Consider the following 18,878-nt stretch of genomic DNA (forward strand, 5'->3'; position numbering starts at 1 on the left):
TACATTTTTCGCTTGTCTAATCACAGTTTACCTCACACACAGCTGCTCCCTTACCTGTAAATCTTGAGTCCCTGCTCTAACATGACTGTCCCTGTGATTATGAACACACGGCATTGCACTGGTCTTACCTACAACAGAAATATTAAACATTAAAGGCAGGTATACTGGTCCATAGAGAGCATCACCACAGGAGCCGAGGTTTTGTTTCAGTTTATTCAGTTAGGCTGCCAATCACAAAGGTTTATTTGTACATTCATTACCATTATGAACAGTGTAAAACCCTGTGGGAATGCACATATTCATGTGTGAGTACACAATATTTTAAATTTGATTAGTGCTATATTTACAACTCAATAAAACCTTTAAACATCATACATATATGACATGCAATAATACCGTTACGAACAAAATCAAAAAGCGTTTTTTTTCACCACAATGCTTTACTCAGACGATGTCATCCACCATTGGCCAGCAATGTCCCCAATTCAAAACACTGCTCAAATAGACTTGCTTTAATTTTGTATTTATATACACTTTATAGGCCACAACTAGATGCAGTTGATTCTTTGTTGTTAACCCAACAAACATTTCAAGTCCAACTATTGCAAGTGTTCTCTCCTTAAATCCTGAAGACACCCAACTTATCATCTCAGAACCCATTCAACACCTAATATTATTTTTCTCCCGGGTCTGTGTGAGCAAAATAATTTCATAATGCTGCATCAAACCAAAATAGAAAACCGGACTTACAACACACAGTAGGTCTTAAGGTTTTGGATGTGATGTACCCTTTTCACCTGAGAATCGATTTTTTTGTTAAAAAAAAATTAATAAAAAAGATAGAAGAGACCAAGTGGCACTTAGAAAGGCTTAAAGCACTGATTAATGCTGATGTGAAGGTAACACGAAGGACACAATCAATAAGTGACACATGTATAGGTCTGGGTATCATTTGAACCGTTCTGTCAGTATCATACTATACTATAGAAGCAACTTTGACACAACAGATGTTATTATTCTTAACTGAAAAACGCAGCTACAGAGGAGAGCACTGTTCAACACGCTAACAAGTATATGCTTAGAGTATCGAGGTTGACAGCGAGCCCAACATACAGCACATTTTTAGCCTCAGACGAGTGAAAAGATGAGAAACCAGAAACAACATAAACTCAGGAAGATAGTTTCAACGTAGTGAGGATAAATAGTGTCTCATATGTGTAAAAGGTTTTGTCCAGTTCAGTCAAGGCTGACGGAAAGGCTACATTGTCACTGCAAAATAACTCCTAGGAAGATCTCAACGCAGATCTCAGATGAGAACAGATTGAAACACATGCAGAACCATCTGGTGCCTAGAACCGTAGGGAAAGTGTGAAGGGTGGTTTAGGGTCTTCTAATTCCTATTCCATTTCCAAGAAAAGCTTTGCTACTCGAAGACATTACAGACTACTTAAAAATAAGAATCTGCTAAGAAGAGATGCAAAAATGCTCTATTTAAAGTAATAATCTCAGAGTTTTCTTTAAACGATGGTCTGCCGAGTCACTATCTTTTGGGATTAATGAACTGCTATGAGATAACACAATGGTGTTAAGCATGTATGGCCCACTGGTGATACCCCCTGCAACTGCATTATTATGAACTGGGTGTCTGTGGCAACATTCCCAGGAAAATGACTACAGACACTGTTGGGACAACTGGAAAGTTTGATCCAAAAAGACACCTGCAACTATTCAGAGAATAAAATCAAGGTTTGAGATTCTAGCTTTAAGAATTCAATAGACATCAAACATGGTCTCGCACCACTACATTACTCATGGGGGAAGGGATGTATTCAGTAAGTAGAGTGGCCAGATCATACTGTGTAGTAACGTGCCACCAACCACGGGTGCAAAAAAAAAATAAAAACAGGCAATTAAAGAGGACTTGTAGCTCAGTCAGAAACAGACTTCCTCCATGCTGGCCCACAATAAGAGGACATATATGTAACACATCATGTTGCTCCCTCAATTAAATCATTTTGTAACAATTGTTCCCACTTTCTCCGCAAAGGTCATAAAAAGCATGTTATATTAAAAAAAACTTCTACCATTAAAAAAGACTAACAGCAAAAACAATGTGCAAGTCTGCATGGAAGCCTCCACTCGTCTCTGCAGGGTGGAGATAAAGTCTTTTGTTTTCCTGATAGTCATTTTTCTTCTGTTTCGTTCAACGTGTGACAGCGTGGAAATTGGTGGTTCTCAAATGGAGAATGAGCGTGTTGTTTACAGTGCAACTGTTCAACATCCAAATATTCTTCATATTGAGATCCCGATTCTATCAAGCAAATGTCCTACGTGACAAGAATTCAGTGTAGAGGTTTGTGCACTTTAACTGAATATCAGACCCATACATAACCATCAAGGATTATGCGTTGACTGTACAGCGCTGTACATTGGCTCTATAACCGTACCGGTTCAGTAGAACTGGTACTAAGGAGTGGCTTATCTTCACACAGTTGTGTGGCTTGTGCAGGTTAGAGGGCGTCACTTCTGTGTGTGCAAGGCAAGGATGGTGAACTTTTTCCACGTAGCGAACAAGCATCAACTGCTCCTGACATACATCCGATTGGTTTTGTTTCTAAGTCACTGTGCAGTGAAGCTGCTGGAAACGGGTCCTTGTCGCCCCCGCCGCGCTTAGCTTCCTCGATGCAGTAAATGTTTTTTTTTTCCTGTTCAGGCCTCAAAGTCGAGGTTTACTTTGTGCGGGCAGAATTCCCAGTCAATTCAGCAGGATGTAATGAATCGCAGTATGTAATGGTGGTGGGTTTTAAAGTCTTTGCATCACAACTTCTATAATTATCCATCCCCATTTCCTACGGGGCTTTATCTACACGGATGGCACAAAACAAGAAGGACTCATATCGTCTTGATCTGCATCTCTGCTATTTCTTAAGAAGCTCTATAAAGGAATAATAGCAATGGGTAACTTGAATTGATTGCAAATTGTCTGTTAATATTGATTTATATCACTTGAAGCCAGAATGTTACGGTGTGCCATATGCATTACCGCTTCTGCCGGATGTTTCTCTGGTAGAAACATTTCATCAGTGAATCAGAGGTGCTTCACATGCTTGTGCTGTAGTGCATCGACCACTAACCTCGTCTGATTTTCAGCTCAGTTTACAGTGACACAGACTGAAGGCCAGAGTTACTCTGCGTATCCTGGAGCCATAGAAGACTGTTCACCCCAATAGTCCGTCTCATTGGAGAACCGCAGCTTAGTGTACGCGTGCATGTCTGTCAGCACCAGGGCTCACGCTGGGCTCTGCCCCGGGCCAGACTGTCCGCCCTCTGCCAAGCGCTATTCATCAGGGCGAGGGCCTCGCCGCAGCGCTTCTGCACAGACGGATCCAGCACTTCTCTGTGGGGAAGATCCACCTGTGTATAGTGAGGACATAAAACAAGGGTTTGACATTGGCCGTATTTAATGAATACATAGAATTCCAATATTTCTCTGGGTTGCCAAATACTGCATTATTAAATCAACCGCATTAGAGACTAGTGTATTCATCTTCCCACCTGGTAAACGGCCTTCCACGTTTTGTCCAACGCCTTCAGCAGCCGATCTCTCTCTTCACAGCCACTGAAGTACAACACCCATGGAGGGAGGAACTGGGACCGATCAGTTGCAAACTCCTATAGAGGGGGACACAGGACAATTATTCCAAGGACTACATATCGGTAAACTGGTGTATACATAGTGTCTGTTCAATGTCAACGCCTTTAGATTCAACAAACGTTTTGCTAATGCTGTAAGAACTAATTTCCTCCAGTGCCGTCAATACAATAAGGATATAACTGTAGGTAAAACTAAAGATGCTAATGATGTAACTAATGGACCAAGCAAGACATTAAAAACAATTACACCTTTTGATTTACTTGTTACAAATAAGAATGATGTGGAGGAAGGCCCTTCATGACAAAGTTTAACTATTAATAAACCATGAGGCCCAACAGGTCTTACTCTTGACCCCTTTATCTGAAAGCTATTCATACCAGAGTTAGCGGTTTGTTATAAAGCCTGTTTCAGACTGGAAATATCATATTTGAATTAGGATAGCACGGAGAAACTGGTACATTAATGCGTTTTTTTTAAGATTAATTTCATGACTTCACCAACTTAATCTGCAAAAGATAAAACATCTTTGGTCAAGTGACGATAATTATCCAGAATCTGGAACGGGCGTGTAACCATCTATTTAATTTCCCCCCCACATTCAGTGGAGAACAATTCTAATTAAATAAATCATGAAATAGATAATATATGCATTTGATGTTACGTATGCATTCCGTAATTTAAAAGCATGTTCCTGCAAACACATGGGAATTTAAAACTTGATAGTTAAAACCTTTCCATATCTATACATAAAGCAATTAGTTTAAGTCTAATATAAATCAAATACATTGGAACAACACCAAGAGAAGTTATGAAATGGCCACTCACAATGACACAGTACTCCTTGTTGGCCTCCACGCTGACGGAAGTGACATCACAGATATCGGTGCTGCCAAGCGAACGGAAGAAGCTGGTCTGACAGTCCTGATGGCAGGTAAGCAGCTTCCTGTCTGTCATCACCAGGCAACACGGGATACACGGAGCAGGGACCACACCCTGAGGGATGACCTGCAAGAATAGGGTAAATCATTGCATTTATCATTAATGTAGTATCAAAAAGGTTTTAGGGAAGAAAACAGACTTTGCACACCTGCATGTAAGGGTGAAACTCGAAAAATTAGAATATCGTGCAAAAGCTCATTACTTTCAGTAATTCAACTTAAAAAGGTGAAACTAATATATTAATACTAATATATTGATATATTGACAGCCACTGAAAGTAATGAGCTTTTGGCAAGTGGGTAGAGATGTTCATTAAGGATTGATCATAAAGTCAGCGGTGTGCTAATGAACAGACGAACAAAAGTTACCCCTTTGGAGACGGACTGGCAGAGCAGCAGCATCCACTCGGCCATGTCCTGCTCATTGTTGGCGCAGAGCTCCAGAGCCGGCCGCTCCGTCAGGATGACGTGGAAGGCGTGCGGCCGCTCCGTGCTGTTTGAGCGACGGCAACCACCACAGTGCTCTCCTCTGTCGGGCACAAGAGGAATGAAAACACATCCACGCGGTAATATCCTGCAATGACGGGTCATAAATGTCAGCCAGTTGAAGCTTACCCCATCGTGACTGACAGCACAGGTGTCACATCTGTTCTTTCTGCATACAGGTACAGAATCCCCTTACTGCAAGAAAAGATACATTCACCTAATCAGAAGTTTGAATCAGAACACACATGGTTGGTATACAACAGAAAAAGACACTACAGAGGAATAGAGGGAACAAGCAAATACAAACCACATACATTGGGTTTTATATATCACATTATGTAGTTGTCAGTCTTATAGGCAATAAACTGAACAGGATGGTGGCAGGTGTGACTCGTCCATACCTGAGAACGAGGTAGCAGCTTTTCCACAGCTCTTTGCCCAGGTAGGTGCTTCCAGCCCGGTACTGCAGAGCCCCCTCTTTGGTGCTGGCAGGCAGTCCAGAGATCAGTGGGCCACCCTGGGGTGACAAAGCCATGTCCATCGGATCCTCCCAGTGGACCAGTGAATACAGTTGGATAGACACTTCGCATACCTGGAGAAACAGGAAATAATTAGTTTACACCTTCTTTGAAAGTAAAATATATTATTATAGGGGATTCCCTAAACTTATAAAATAAAGTAGTGTAAATTACATTTTTCAGCCTTTGAGGAAGAAATTTAAAAAAAAGAGAAATATAATATGAAATTTGACTTAACCAAAGTATTTATCACAGTGATCATCATGAAGATATTTTGTGGTCAATATCATATTAATATTGTGATGCAAAAAAAGGTAGTATTTTTACATATTTGACATTGTTACCCACCTAATGCATGTAGAAAATACAACAATGTGCATTTGCGAGTGTTATAGTAGGAGACGCACTAGCTATGATTTGTGATGACTTGTGTCACAAATCACATTTTTGAACAGCAAGTAGTTAACTTTGATTAATGTTTGATTAGCATGATTAGTGACCAGACCGGTGAGGACGAGGCAGTACGGCGTATGTGAAGTTTATCGTGTCTGTACCTCACACTGAGACTCCTGGGAGACAAACTTGGTGAGAGACAGTTTCTCCATGGTAGCGTCAGTCAGCACAGAAGGGTAAGGAGGCTCACGACAACCCTTCACCATGGCCGACTCGAGAACGGACAGGAACCAGCTGCAGAAAGGTGCAGTAGATCGGTTGAAGAAAGTGCTGCGTGTGCCTCACAGTATGCCATGTATAGCTAGAGAAGTTGTGATTTTGGAGGGGTGTATGCTGGCTCTTTGCACAGGAACACAACAGGTTGCACATTGCTCGAGGAAACAGGAAGGAAGAGATTGGTACACTCACAGAGTCAGAGAGGCATCAGCTGTGTCCAACAGAAATTTTCTTCGTCTGTTGGTGCAAACCACTGCCACTGTCTGTTGGTCAAGGCCCACCTAAAGAACAGAAAATGTATTATATTCATCTTTTATTCTAATACAATAGTTTTTAAAAAGTGGCATATTATGGATGTACCTGTGACCACTACAAGTGTCCGCTTCAGAAATATGCAAGCATTAAATAAAGAAATTTGCACATTGTTTAGCCCCGCCCCCACATTCCCTCCATGGTTGTGTCCTAACAAGTAGAGAGAAAAATCCCCTTTAGTGTTCATCAGCTGGCTACTTTTCCCCCGACTGGCTACTACATATCCTTGTAGAAAGCCCCATACATGTGAATCTAATAGGATGAAAAAAAAAAAGACAACATGTGTGTGTAACATAACAGCGGCCCAAGCCATGGACCTATGGGTGAAAACAAAACAAAAAAAATCCTTTCTTGAGAACACTTACTGAAAGATAGTCCAGCTCGTTATAGGAAACGGCATCTTCTACTGTGTACGGTTTCTCTGCTGCACCTGTGGAGGAAAACATGTTTACAACCAAAACATGTGCCGAGCACAACCTAAAGCATTTTCTGCGTAAAGAATAACTGAAGAAACTCTCATTCGTTCACGCCGGGCATTCAAGCACTTACCCTTCCTAAGCAGGTAGATGTAACAGTCAGTCAGCAGCAGGTAAAGGGGCTGCAGGTCCCCCTCCATATGACCCGTGCTCATTCTCACCATCTGAAAACACAAAGAGGAATTCTGTTAGACAGCCACAATTCAACTGGGTCCAACTCTTGTGTTCATGAGTGCTGGCTTCTGGCCTCTAAATAGCACAGTGTAGCCCAGCGTTGCTCATCATGTATCACAAACTAGTAAACTCCTGATTCACTTGATTAAGCAAATTAAGCGAATGGCAAATTGTAATAAATCTACATTCTCTTTCTTTGTGCATGATACACGTGGGGATTTTTAAACCATCTATACCAGACCGCTATATCCCTACCACCTGAGCAGAAGCAGTTATAAGGAAATTGGCAAACGGAGCCTTGCAACACTTCCAATAAGCAACAGTCTCCAAACCACTTCTGTCCTGTCAAAAACAGATCAATTTGTGAGAAGATTGAAAACGGGCCTAGTAAAAAACAAAAAAAATGACCACAGCATTGTGGTCTTCTCCAAATGTCATTGTTTAATAGGTACACTTCAAACATTCATATTCTCTCTAGAAGGATGTCTTTCAAAATTAAAAAAATGTCGGCCGGGTTTCACCTTGAAGAGCTGCTCCTCGTTCTCTCTGAATACGTGAATCATGAGAAGAAGCAAGTGATTGTTGTCCACCCTGAAATTTAGATAATGACGACGAACATTAAACTTACGCTACAAACAAAAAAAGTGTTTTTTTTCCCCACAACTCCTTACTTAAACTCTGCAGGATGAGAACTCTCTGCTTCCTTAGTAAATTCATTGTGGACAGTTTTCTCTCCCTCCTCTGTGTCTACCTCCCCGGCCTTCAGTCCTGCTGACGCTTTTGCATCTCCTTCATCTTCGAGATCACCTGAAAGAGTTTGCGACTGGCAATGCTCTGTAGAGTCATAGTGGCTACCACCCGAGGGAGTAGAGTCTGAACTGTTGGGGGTAAAGCAGCATAACTCTGCAGGCTCAGCAGCGGCCTGCAAGAAGAGGGACGTCTCTCCTGGTGCTGGGTCGGGAGGCTCTCCCTCGGACTCCTCCCGAAAGGGTTGCTGCGTAGGGGGTTCAGGACCCCGGTGACATTCTGAGCCCCTTCTCTCCTCCTCCTCCCCCCCCTCTCGGTGCTCCCAGGCCTCCTCCCTATCCAGAGCCCCGTTGAGCCGGTCCATGACCTCGCGCAGCGGCTGGCCCAGAGCTTCCATGGAGGTGTCCGTCATCTCTGGGAGCCTTAAAAGCCCTTCAACCCCCTCGTCTCCTTCATCCACGACCTCCGATCCCACCCGGCTTCTCCGCAGCTCGGCCTCTGCATCCAGCTGAATTGCGGTGCCGTTTAGCGAGTCCACGTCCTCCGAGGACATTCGGCGGTTGTTCATTTCCAAGTGCTCAGAGGAGACGGAGTTGTGGAGGCTGCTGATAGACTCCGTGGAGCCCTTCCCTCGGCGCTTCCTCGAGGTTTTCCTTCGCCTGGCCATCCTGGAAGACCAGCGGGGTTAGCTGTGGTTCCTTCGTTCACAATTACAACGACTGACGCAGATGGAGTCTGGAACAAGACGAGCCTGTTACGGTACCTGATGACCTCCAGCTCGTTGCAGGCGCTCTCTGTGACATCACCGGCGGGGACGGCGACGTAGCAGCTGGCCAAATGAACCGGCGTGACGTCGGCCGAGGTGTTGGCGTCCGAGTCCTCGTTGAAGGGGTTGTGTCTGTACGTTGGGCTGTGCGGAGCCAGATGAGCTGCTGCCCTCACCTTCACAGCACCGGTAGAAAGGACCACGGTGTCGCTGACGACCGTCTGGGGATCAGAGCCACTGGATCGCGGGCAGCTGGCCTGGTCAGTCAGGTCTCCCTCTAACGTGAAAAGTTACATCAAGAGTCAAAATAGCATATTCATTTCGAAATATACAGAAGAGTTCTTGCAGCCACTGTCTCGCCGGTAAGTTGAGTGTTGAGATTTAGAAATCTAAAAAGTTTTGCCGTAGTGATTTTGAGTAATTTCTAGCAATACACATTCAGACAGCTTTTTTTTCTCCATATTTCAACACCAATAGAAAGCTGACCAACGAGACATTTTCACACAAACAAATGTTAGCGGCTGCAGTGTCCTTCGTAGTTCTTAGGCAGCGACAGAAAGGGACAAAACACAATACATAAGATAGCAGCTTTTTTCAAGGCACAGGCCTAGGAAGTGCTTTACCACTGCCCTTATAGAAGAGTCATACTACACATATTTAAATAATATAATTAGGAAGAATCAGCATTTTTTTATTCATCCCGAGTGGACTGACGTAGCTGTGGAAGAGACTATCGCATCTATTTTCCAGATTTTAGTGAGCCTTCTTCTGTGCTCATCAAACCTACAAAACACTAACGAGCTTACTGCAAGCCGTCAAAGAATTTGTCATCTAGGTAGTTAAGCAAAGGTTCTGGATCACACTACATTTGAGCAGAACCTAGACCAGTGCCACACATCACACACAAAGACAACGCTACAGCAGACAAACAGATAGCACCGGGTAATGGAGACAGAGTGGGCGAGGTGAGTACCAGGCAGTACACCAAGCGATTATCTTAGAAACAAAAAGGCTGAGCAAGCATTCCGATCATTCCCAAGATGAGTAACACGTGCAGAAAGGGGAGCGATGAACCCACCCAAGCAGAGTTGCCAGTGAACCAAAGAGTCGTGCTTCTTCCTGAACTTACCTGTCCAATTATTCACTATGATGACACCTTGTGTTCTGGTTCAATAACTAAACCCATACGATCATCATTGAGAAAAGCCTTACCAAAAATGAACCTGGATTGTCACATTTTACTAGAAAGGATCAGCTAGCTATACATTACATATCAACGCGTCACATTACAGACGAGAGTACCCAGCATGCATTGCACACAAACTGAGAGATGGCCAGGCGAGATAGGAGGGAGAAATGGAGATAGGAAGGAGGGGATGAAATGGCAGAAAGGGGATGGGTTGACCAATGTCCCACCTTCCCAGTCTGCACTTGGCAATGACCGCAACACGGGGAAGATGTCACCGAAATCATAATCTATAAAAAAAAAAAAAAAAAGATGACATTCAATACCAATATTAGAGAGATGGGAGTGGAGACAGGAGATTACAATGGAAGAAAAAAATAACATGATATATGGTATAGAAATAACAGAATCAACCAAAACTAAAGAAGGCTATCCTACTCACTACTTGGTGCATAGTGAAGGGGAAATGTTCAGTGAAAATATCCTGTAACGTAACCCGCAAGCCTCTTGACCCCAAGCGGAGCATTTGATGAAATTAACTTTGGTATTCCTGAGTCACAGGAGTCTGCAAGGATCAATTTAACTTCTGCTTCAACATTCCACCAGCTTGACATCACTCCCTGAATTTGTGCCACTGCACACGCGTGTGTAGTTGTGGCTCGAGCAGATCATGAACCTGAAATAAATGCTGCCATTCTGCGTTAACAGTTGTATCATGAAGCGTCCAGATTAGAGGCACACAGAGACACAGTTGCACAAAAAACCTCACACTTTATACATGATGCGGCTAATTCAACGGATTGCAGTACTGGCTGGTGAATAGTGATTCAGAATAAGCAAGTATGGGTCCACATGATTATGAAAACCGTTAAACTACCCCTGTGTCCCTCCTCTAAAAGCAGACAATCACTGGTGAATAAGTGGAGCAAAGGGCCTAAATACAGCTGTTCTGAGCTGAGAATGTGGATCAGTATCAAGGCATACATTATGAGATCACCATCAGCAAATAAAAATGATTGAAGATGTGTTTATCTGTGACTGTAACAAATCTGTTATCTCTCCCCTCGCTCCAGCGTATAAAACCTTCAGCTGGTAGCTTCTCATTTCAGCCGGCGCTTCCACCATTAATGACGGCTCTTTCCAACCAGAGTGTACCGGGGCACGCCCTCCAGCTTACCTTCACTGGAGGGAGCGATGGCACTGTCATCCCACTCCAGGTTGGTGGAGGTCAGGGAGGTGAAGGAGTGCAGGGACAAGCTGTCTGAGCTGGGAAGCCGTTCCTCAAAGTCCAGCAGGTTCTGGGGTTTGTAGTATTCCGGCATGTAGGGGGCCACGTCCAAATAGGGCACATCCTGTTCCAGTAGTACACAGAAGAAACGTTACACACACGCTGCTTTTCGGAGCAGCTTTTATATTGATGTCGTCATGAAGCGCATGCTAACCAGCTCCAGATCAAAGCGAATGAACTCCAGGCCGGACACCAGCGTGAGGAAGAGCGTGAGGTGGTCATCACTGCAGACCAGTGCGTTTCTAGCAGAGAGGAACATCCGTTAGCCTCAGGGAAAAGACAGACTTTTTTTTTTTACCACAAAAGCACTCTTTTCACACTTCAGACCTTTAGATTTGTTTTCTAAAACCCACAGCAAGTAGTTCCTGAAATGTCACTTCCACTTGCTACATACCATCAATACATTTGAGGTAATAAAGCACAGGGTAAATGAATCACTTACTTGAAATAGTACTTTTGCAATAATGCATGGTTCTCCTGGAAGAGGCGCAGATAGCTCTCTAACGAGCTCTCACTCAACGCCAGGTACAACCATGCTCGGCCTATACAGAAAAGACAACAGTTATTTCCTCTGTACACACACACACACACACACAGAAAACTGTGAATGTGAGTGTGTTTGACAAAGTGTGAGAGAGATAAGAGATGTCTCACTTCGACCGAGGTTGGTTGCTATGTGCTGAAGCTCATCGATCTGACGGACGGCCTCTCTTCTGGTGAAGTGAAGGACCAGGACCCAGTAGCCAGAGGAGATGTCCTGCAGGCTGTGGTGTAGAAAACACAATAGTGTGAGGCAAAGGGAGATGATGGATGAGACAAGAGCTACATTTTTACAGAAATGGACCATTAATATACTACTTGTAGTGTGGGCCTAAAAGCGTGTTATGAATGTGACTCTTACAAAAGAAAAAAGATTTCTTTTGCAAACAAACAATAACAAGGCCCATTACTATTTGGCATATGCACCTTTCCTCTTTCTAGTGTGCAGTTTTCTGGCAAAACGTCTCTTACCCATAAAGCAGAGCATGATCGAGGTGTTCACAGAGGCGCTGAAGGACCCGGTCGTGATTGCGGATAGCTGGAGTCTCATCTTCACAGGCGGCAAAGTAACTCTGCAACTACAGAGGGACATGGTTTCTCTGCTGTTGGTTTGGAGAGGCTCGTTTTCAAAAGCTCACGGTTGTCTATTATTTATCAAAATTAAAGCTACACTGAAGCTATTTCATTTTTTTAACTAATATGTTAGCTGTATGAAAAACTGGCCATTATTAAATAAAGTAAACTGTAAAGTACTTCTTGGGTGTAAGAACTTTCTAACCAGATGATCAAATCTCATTATTTTTTTGCTCTGTGCTCCTGCACAGTGGGTTTTAAAGAGCAGTATATCTTTTGACATGACTAAGCAGTGTTTGCATGAGGTGAACACTGTACTCGTTCTTGGAACCTCGAGGTGCACCATTTCAGAAGCACGTTCATGCCCCTTGTGCAGTTTTTACAATAGAAGGGAGGTTTGACTCAATGCATTCGGGACCCGTGGACTAGAAATTGGAAATTACTGAAACAGATGATTTTTTGGAAAAATGAATGTATGAGCTTGCAGAAAGTACAGACAGAGGATGTTCTCTGTCAAGTCACGAGAGTCTAACAACCACATCAGGCACAATTGGTCTAAAAAAATGTACAAGATTGCATGACGAATGTAAATTAGGAGCAGAAATCCACTGCATTGCAAAAATTTGTCATAGTGTTTACATGCACATATTGCCGTGGGCAAACAGGGCTTGTTGCTAGTATTGTACACGTAGCTCTAAAGCGTCAACACCATACAACAATTAAGAAAACGTAAAGAAGAGTGTATATGTTAGTGATCCGATGAGTAAGGGAAAGGCCCTCCCGTAGCAGCCAGCTGGGAATGTCCCAATGACTTGACTTGCCCTCTTTGGCAGACAAAATATGACCTATCGCTAGCTACAGGACATCACGTGAAAATACTTCAATTTTGTGACGTTTAAGCGTGCGTAACAATAGGACAGCACTCACCTTTTTGACGGATAAGGAGATGTTTTCCAATATGCGATCCTTTACTTTCAGTTGATCCATCACTGGTCTGCTGGCAGCTTACGGCAGCCGATCAGCTGACTCCAAAGAACAGAGCTCTTGTTTTGCTAAAGCTAAAGCCCGGCTAAGCTAGCTAGCTATCATGATGTTGTCCTCCAATGCAGCGGGCTGCCAAAGTAACGACACAGCGCTGGCTGTCAGTTGTACACTTTCAGCTCGACAGCACCGCTGCTTCACAACCAACCACGTACACGCCGAGATAGTGGCGTGATAAGTCCACCGAGCCGGCAACGGAGCCGGTTAGCCAAGTGATGTTTGCCTAGCTCCGCGTTAGCCACTTCTTCAACGCTAGACGGGGTGGGGGTGGTCAAGCAAGTTCTGAATGCCAGCGAGGATAACTTTTAGTAGCGTTTGTGGTTATCATTATCTTACTTTCACGTGTTTAGCTTTAGTAAACTACTTTAACCACGTTTACTCATATCGGTCACGAAAGTTAGGGTCACTTTTTGTGCTACTAGTGACTTATCGCCGTTTATATGGGAAGTCACTGTCAGTGCATTACGTCACCATTTGCCCCTATACGTCTTATTGGCGCGGGGGAAGACTTAGTTACGTTTGCTCTTTATGCACAAAAAAAGCATCTTTAAATCCCTCTATTTTAGATCAATGGAATTCTCTTTACAATCCCATGTGCGTACAAAACAATATATTAACTATTGTATAAATAAACCTGTGTTTTGAATGGCTTCATCCGGTCTTTTTTTCCCAGACTGACTGCGTGAAACTGAGCCAATCACGTGGAAGCGATTAAAGCAGCGTTCCTGATTGCTTTTTTCATTGAGACTGCTATGATGGGATTATATCCATGATAATAGGATTATATCAATGATTATATCAAGTGACCAGTAGGTTTAAGAAATTATTTAGAGAAGTAATGTCGTATATAGGAGAGTTTCCTTCTTTGCGATGTAGCTGCATATTTGTAGACTTAATTTGGACCCTCCACCAACCTGTTTCCAGGACTGGAGACCGATGGCAAAGCTTTGTGTAAAATAATGTCACAGGAATTTCTACAGTGTGGAATGTCAATATTTTATTGTTAAGATGACTCCAATTTTTTTGGAAACACTCATCAAAAAAACACGCAGTTGGCATATTCAGTGCATTTAGCAATAAACTTTCCTGATTGAGAACATATTAATGAAATTGTAATATGGATTTCTCTCAGGTTCCAAGGCATGTGCTCTACTTAAGAAATCATTAATCAGACGTAAAGAAACTTTATACAAACATTGACTGAATGCAGGACACTGATAAGCCTTTGAATAATGAGAGTACAAAAAGCCCCAAAACAAACCCTTAACGTCTGCATTAGGGTCATATTCTTTGGACTCCACCACCTGATTAGTTGAGAAACCCAATATCTGAACAGAAACTTTTTTCTTTTAAATGGAGAATTGCAGTCCAAGTCCCTGCATGAAGAGATTCAAGCCATCAAGACGTTCAATTTCAACTCTTCACACAAGTTCAATTCTGTATTCTTGTTATTCCTTCCCTGCATTAGTCGGACTTTTCCTTCTCTTTCATGTGCAGGAAGACTATGCTGAATACAAAGAGTCCTGCCATCATGGAGAAGACGCTGGCATAGTATGGGAAGGCTGAGGGGATGAATCGCTCGTACTGAGTGTGCTGCAGGGGACGCACGGATACCTGTGATGAACAAAACAAAAAAACGTAAGGTTAGGGAACCACGAAGTGTGGTTGTTAAATTCATTAGAGTAGGAATAAGCTCTTCCAAGCCGAAGTACTCCAAAAATATACTTTTAAATAATAGACACTGGCTTGGTGAGATAGTAAGCCCTGAGATACCTCATAAGATATTTGGGACAAAGGTGAATTAAATCGATCTTTAGTATTTCAGTCCATTTGAGAGTTTCCATGCATGTAGATCGGAGGACCGCTGTCATAGCAATATTCTGATTTTGGTTTGCCCAAGTGAAGTAAACCTTCCAATTAACTTGCCTGAGTGGAGGAGTAGAGATGTGTGTATCCCAGTCGGTTGTAGTCCACCTTGAACTGGAAGACTCCGTAGACATCAGGCAGCGTGAACTGCACGCTATATTTATCTCCTAGGAGAAAGACACAGTATTAACTGTGGATACACTGCTTAGGTGCATACAGCTCAAACACACAAATCACAAGACTGACACACACTTAGACCGCAAGCCTGAATTAATGTGTATGTTCTATAAACCCAGACAAACCTTTTTTCTTGAGATAAGTCCTGACGAAGGGATCGATTCTCACAAACTCAAGCTGAATGTCATCTCCGTTGAAGGGAATCCAGCGGCCCTCAGACAACATCTCAATGACAATGCTGTACTCCTGTGTTGGAAGGTTTTACACTGATTGAGAAATGCACTTAAAAAAGCACTCCGCCAAAACATGTTCAGGCTAAGGATTGTTCACATAGGCCTCTGAAATTGTGAACTTACCACCAGGTCAGTGATCGTGTATGCTGTAGGGGGATTTTTCTCTCCAACAGGATGATGGGTAACAGCTCCCACCCTGAGGACTCCGGCCTCCTTGAACACCCAGCGGGACAGCGCCTCGGCCAGCTCCATGTTTCCTGTCTGCTCGTATCTAACAAAGGGACCGCAGCAAGAGGAGGGATTCTCATCAAAACTAGTCAGTTTATCATAGTCTGTCTCTCAGTCAGTTGTTTTTGTTCAGGCTGGTACTTTTTGGACATGAAAATGTCAACATTTTTAAAATACTGAGAATTAGAATAACTTATATTAACCGTCAGGAGCCAATTCAAAAATATTTGGGTTTGCATTTGAAAAATCGAGTTACAAATTATGGCTGCACTAATAATTTCTTGACAGTTGTTGCAGTCTTTTACATTACAAGTTAATTCGGGTCTAATAAAAAAGGCATGCTGAACTGTATTCAACATCAACAGTAACCTGACATCCACATAAGAATCCGGTGAATTCACCCTTTAAGGGTTTTAAGAAACTCAACTGTAAACATTTTGAGACCATTTAAGGACTTGCATGCACCCTGGTTGAGTACTACGAGTTTTTAGTTTGTAGCTGCAAGCCATTATCTATGAGATAGAAGAAGAAAAAAAATGGATCGATGAGATTTGAACAGCAAAGACTACCTCTGGGAGCCAGGCGTGGCTTTCTGCACAGCAGAGTTGAAGAAGGCATCGCTGAAGAACTCCAGGGAGCCGCTGAAGACCACTCTGGCATTGTTTCTGGCCTGAAGGCCGGCGATCATGAGCGTGTTCTTGCCAACAGCGTGGGGGTACTGGAGGTATAAAAATATATATTATTAGCCTGAAGCAAAGAAAACAATGAGTGTATGAAGGTTCTCTCTAGTTTCCGGCTCTCCACAGAAACAATAGATTCTCCAAAGTCGTCCTGGATGAGGAAAATACAAAATTATTTCCATTCAGGCCCGCTGTGACTAACTGACATCTGAATAGACTTCTTTGTGGCATAAAAATATCAGACAGAATTGTTATTGTTATCTTTGAATATCTTACCTGAGAGATGGGTCTGTCTGGGAAAAATGAGTAAGAAGTAGAGGAGCCAGTCAGGATGTCCAAGACCAGAGGGTTCTCTGGGTCTGCCACCATGCTGCAGAGGAGGAAGGGGGCGATGTCATGTTAGTCAGACTTTATAAGACTTCCATTAATAAACAGGTGCAATGTATAACCCCTTCTCCAACATCCTTGCTACATACAAAACACATTAAGGATTCTGTGAAAGTAATCAAGTAGTCATCCATTTGAATAAAATACATCAGAAACAGTGATTGTCAACATAACAGACTTTCAGTAATATACCTTGAACCTTTTGTTGCTAACATTTAAAACGTGTTGAGTTTTGCTTACCCAACACCTCTGAACAGAACAGGTTTGTTGGTGGGTTTGCCGACAATTGTTGGAGCTTTTATCAGGATCTCTGGATCAGCAACAATCAGCGTGTGCTGGAGACAAGAAGGTTCAACTTGTAAGTATCAACAAGCAGCACCAGTTCTAGAGACTAGATTTGTGAGACAACCTGAATGTGGCTGCTGTATGAACAGAACTCTGCTCACCTCTCCAGAGTCAGACACGTCATAGTTGTGATGGTCAATGACAGCAGTCTTTTCCTCATCAAACTCAATGCCGCACTCGCTGCCCAGCTCCCTCAGAGGGTCACCTGTGTAACAGGAGCCGAGCATTAATATTCACATTTTCTACACGTTTTATATGATATTGCAGAAAAGCCACTGACCAATATCTGAACTTGCAGCAACCAGGACGTTGCCTCCACCATCAATAAAGGCTGTAATTGTCTCCACGTTAATATTTCCTCCAAAGTCTGCAAATTACCAGAAAGGGATACATAACAAGTATTACTTTTACAACAAATCAAAAACATGTCCGCAATCACCATTTAAAAAATAAAAACAGTATGAAAAGTGTGCAATTTACCCTCAACTGATGGAGAGAAGATGACCAAATGGTCGTACAGGAACTGGCCATATTTGATCAGAGTTAGGGAGGAATCATCAGCGGTTTTAAAAGTGAGGTCAAAGCCACGATCTGAAAAGGAGAGACATGATCACTCAAACATTGACACGGTTGAAAGACTAAAACTGTCAACTCCGCAATCATCTATGTGCTCTGACTTCCATGTGCATTTGGGATTTCAGCAAGAACTGTTCCTTGGATAGAAATACCTGAGGATAAATTGAGGCATTTACAGTGCGATACACATCTAGACCACGTATGGCATTTAGAACATTGAATTAGTCATGGATAACCGGTCAGCATCCTGCCAATAACCTTATTTATATTCATCTAATATGCCACCGAACGATTGCATGTGGCATAATTTTGTATTTGTTTCAAGACAGAAATTTATTTTAAGTATGCCGAACGAAAGCGGCTCCATTACGAACAAATTCAGTGAAAGCTCACATCACCAAGCAAGTTCAGTACCACTGGATAAAAAAATATACTTCAAACTGACAGCGCCTTAAACGTAATTTTCACGAGACAGTGCTAACACAATAGTGCTAACTTAGCATGTTGTGCTAACCTTAGCTTAATCTCGAGTACGAGCACTTTAACTTTATACTCCTGAGACCAGTTAGCAAAGCGAGGGACTAATACGAGTAAAGAGGAGAACATTTAGGGATGTAAAACAGCCCAAATCTCGTAATTGACTGACCTGCGAGACTGCGGAAGAAGATTGAATGGGTGTCTCGGATGTTAAGGTTGTCCAGCAGAACCAACGTCTTACCGTCAGCCAAAGCACAATGCACCATGGAGGCTAACGAAAGGAGCAGAATTATATTGTTGTCCAAAAGTCTGAACCTCCTTTGGATCATCGTGCCGCTGCGCTTTTTGGAGGATAATAAAGGAACGGACGGACTCGTCTGCATGACTGCTGTCAACGACGCCATTTTGCTGCAGAAGTCGGCGTCAGCGTTAGGAGTTGAGTCAACTTTGACCCCGAGATCCAGCCAATGAGCGAGAGGAACGCGTCCTTCTGGCCTCCACTCCGCCAATGGAACGGGAGCTTTATTATAAGACTGACAG

At 42.9% G+C, this 18,878-nt stretch overlaps 2 protein-coding genes across 3 annotated transcripts; both read right to left on the reverse strand.

Moving 5' to 3' along the window:
- Positions 1-193: 193 nt before the first annotated feature.
- plekhm2 (pleckstrin homology domain containing, family M (with RUN domain) member 2) lies at positions 194-13,890 on the reverse strand. 2 transcript variants are annotated; one of them, XM_037479224.2, is made up of 20 exons: positions 13,256-13,890; positions 12,227-12,333; positions 11,870-11,979; positions 11,658-11,757; positions 11,370-11,457; positions 11,105-11,279; positions 10,158-10,217; positions 8,739-9,018; positions 7,900-8,643; positions 7,750-7,819; positions 7,128-7,218; positions 6,944-7,008; positions 6,459-6,547; positions 6,152-6,284; positions 5,481-5,671; positions 5,209-5,274; positions 4,963-5,122; positions 4,481-4,660; positions 3,556-3,672; positions 194-3,414 (listed from the first exon to the last, which is right to left on the reverse strand). In XM_037479224.2, exons 1-20 carry the CDS (start codon positions 13,313-13,315, stop codon positions 3,277-3,279), a joined length of 3,024 nt encoding a protein of 1,007 aa, XP_037335121.2. In that variant the 5' UTR covers positions 13,316-13,890; the 3' UTR covers positions 194-3,276. The 2 variants fall into 2 exon arrangements, with proteins under 2 accessions (XP_037335121.2, XP_037335122.2); XM_037479225.2 differs by lacking the exon at positions 10,158-10,217 and having other exon boundaries at positions 13,256-13,889.
- Positions 13,891-14,351: 461 nt separating this feature from the next.
- ddost (dolichyl-diphosphooligosaccharide--protein glycosyltransferase subunit (non-catalytic)) lies at positions 14,352-18,773 on the reverse strand. The gene is made up of 11 exons (XM_037480519.2): positions 18,508-18,773; positions 17,766-17,876; positions 17,566-17,652; positions 17,387-17,490; positions 17,181-17,275; positions 16,830-16,923; positions 16,443-16,591; positions 15,769-15,916; positions 15,538-15,658; positions 15,296-15,402; positions 14,352-14,983 (listed from the first exon to the last, which is right to left on the reverse strand). Exons 1-11 carry the CDS (start codon positions 18,740-18,742, stop codon positions 14,834-14,836), a joined length of 1,401 nt encoding a protein of 466 aa, XP_037336416.2. The 5' UTR covers positions 18,743-18,773; the 3' UTR covers positions 14,352-14,833.
- Positions 18,774-18,878: the final 105 nt, after the last annotated feature.

This window comes from Pungitius pungitius, chromosome 1, assembly GCF_949316345.1.
Source record: "Pungitius pungitius chromosome 1, fPunPun2.1, whole genome shotgun sequence".
NCBI classification, from domain to species: domain Eukaryota; kingdom Metazoa; phylum Chordata; class Actinopteri; order Perciformes; family Gasterosteidae; genus Pungitius; species Pungitius pungitius.

What these genes read in the sequence shown, in the direction of transcription:
- ddost (XM_037480519.2), bottom strand. Translation starts at nt 18,742, where the DNA reads ATGGCGTCGTTGACAGCAGTCATGCAGACGAGTCCGTCCGTTCCTTTA. An exon ending in TGCTGCAAGTTCAGATATTG is followed by an intron (nt 17,491 to 17,565) that starts GTCAGTGGCTTT and finishes CCTGTTACACAG; the next exon opens with GTGACCCTCTGAGGGAGCTG. An exon ending in GACTTATCTCAAGAAAAAAG is followed by an intron (nt 15,403 to 15,537) that starts GTTTGTCTGGGT and finishes TCTTTCTCCTAG; the next exon opens with GAGATAAATATAGCGTGCAG.
- plekhm2 (XM_037479224.2), bottom strand. Translation starts at nt 13,315, where the DNA reads ATGGATCAACTGAAAGTAAAGGATCGCATATTGGAAAACATCTCCTTA. An exon ending in AGCAACCAACCTCGGTCGAA is followed by an intron (nt 11,758 to 11,869) that starts GTGAGACATCTC and finishes TTTTCTGTATAG; the next exon opens with GCCGAGCATGGTTGTACCTG. An exon ending in ACGAGCTGGACTATCTTTCA is followed by an intron (nt 6,548 to 6,943) that starts GTAAGTGTTCTC and finishes TCTGTTCTTTAG; the next exon opens with GTGGGCCTTGACCAACAGAC.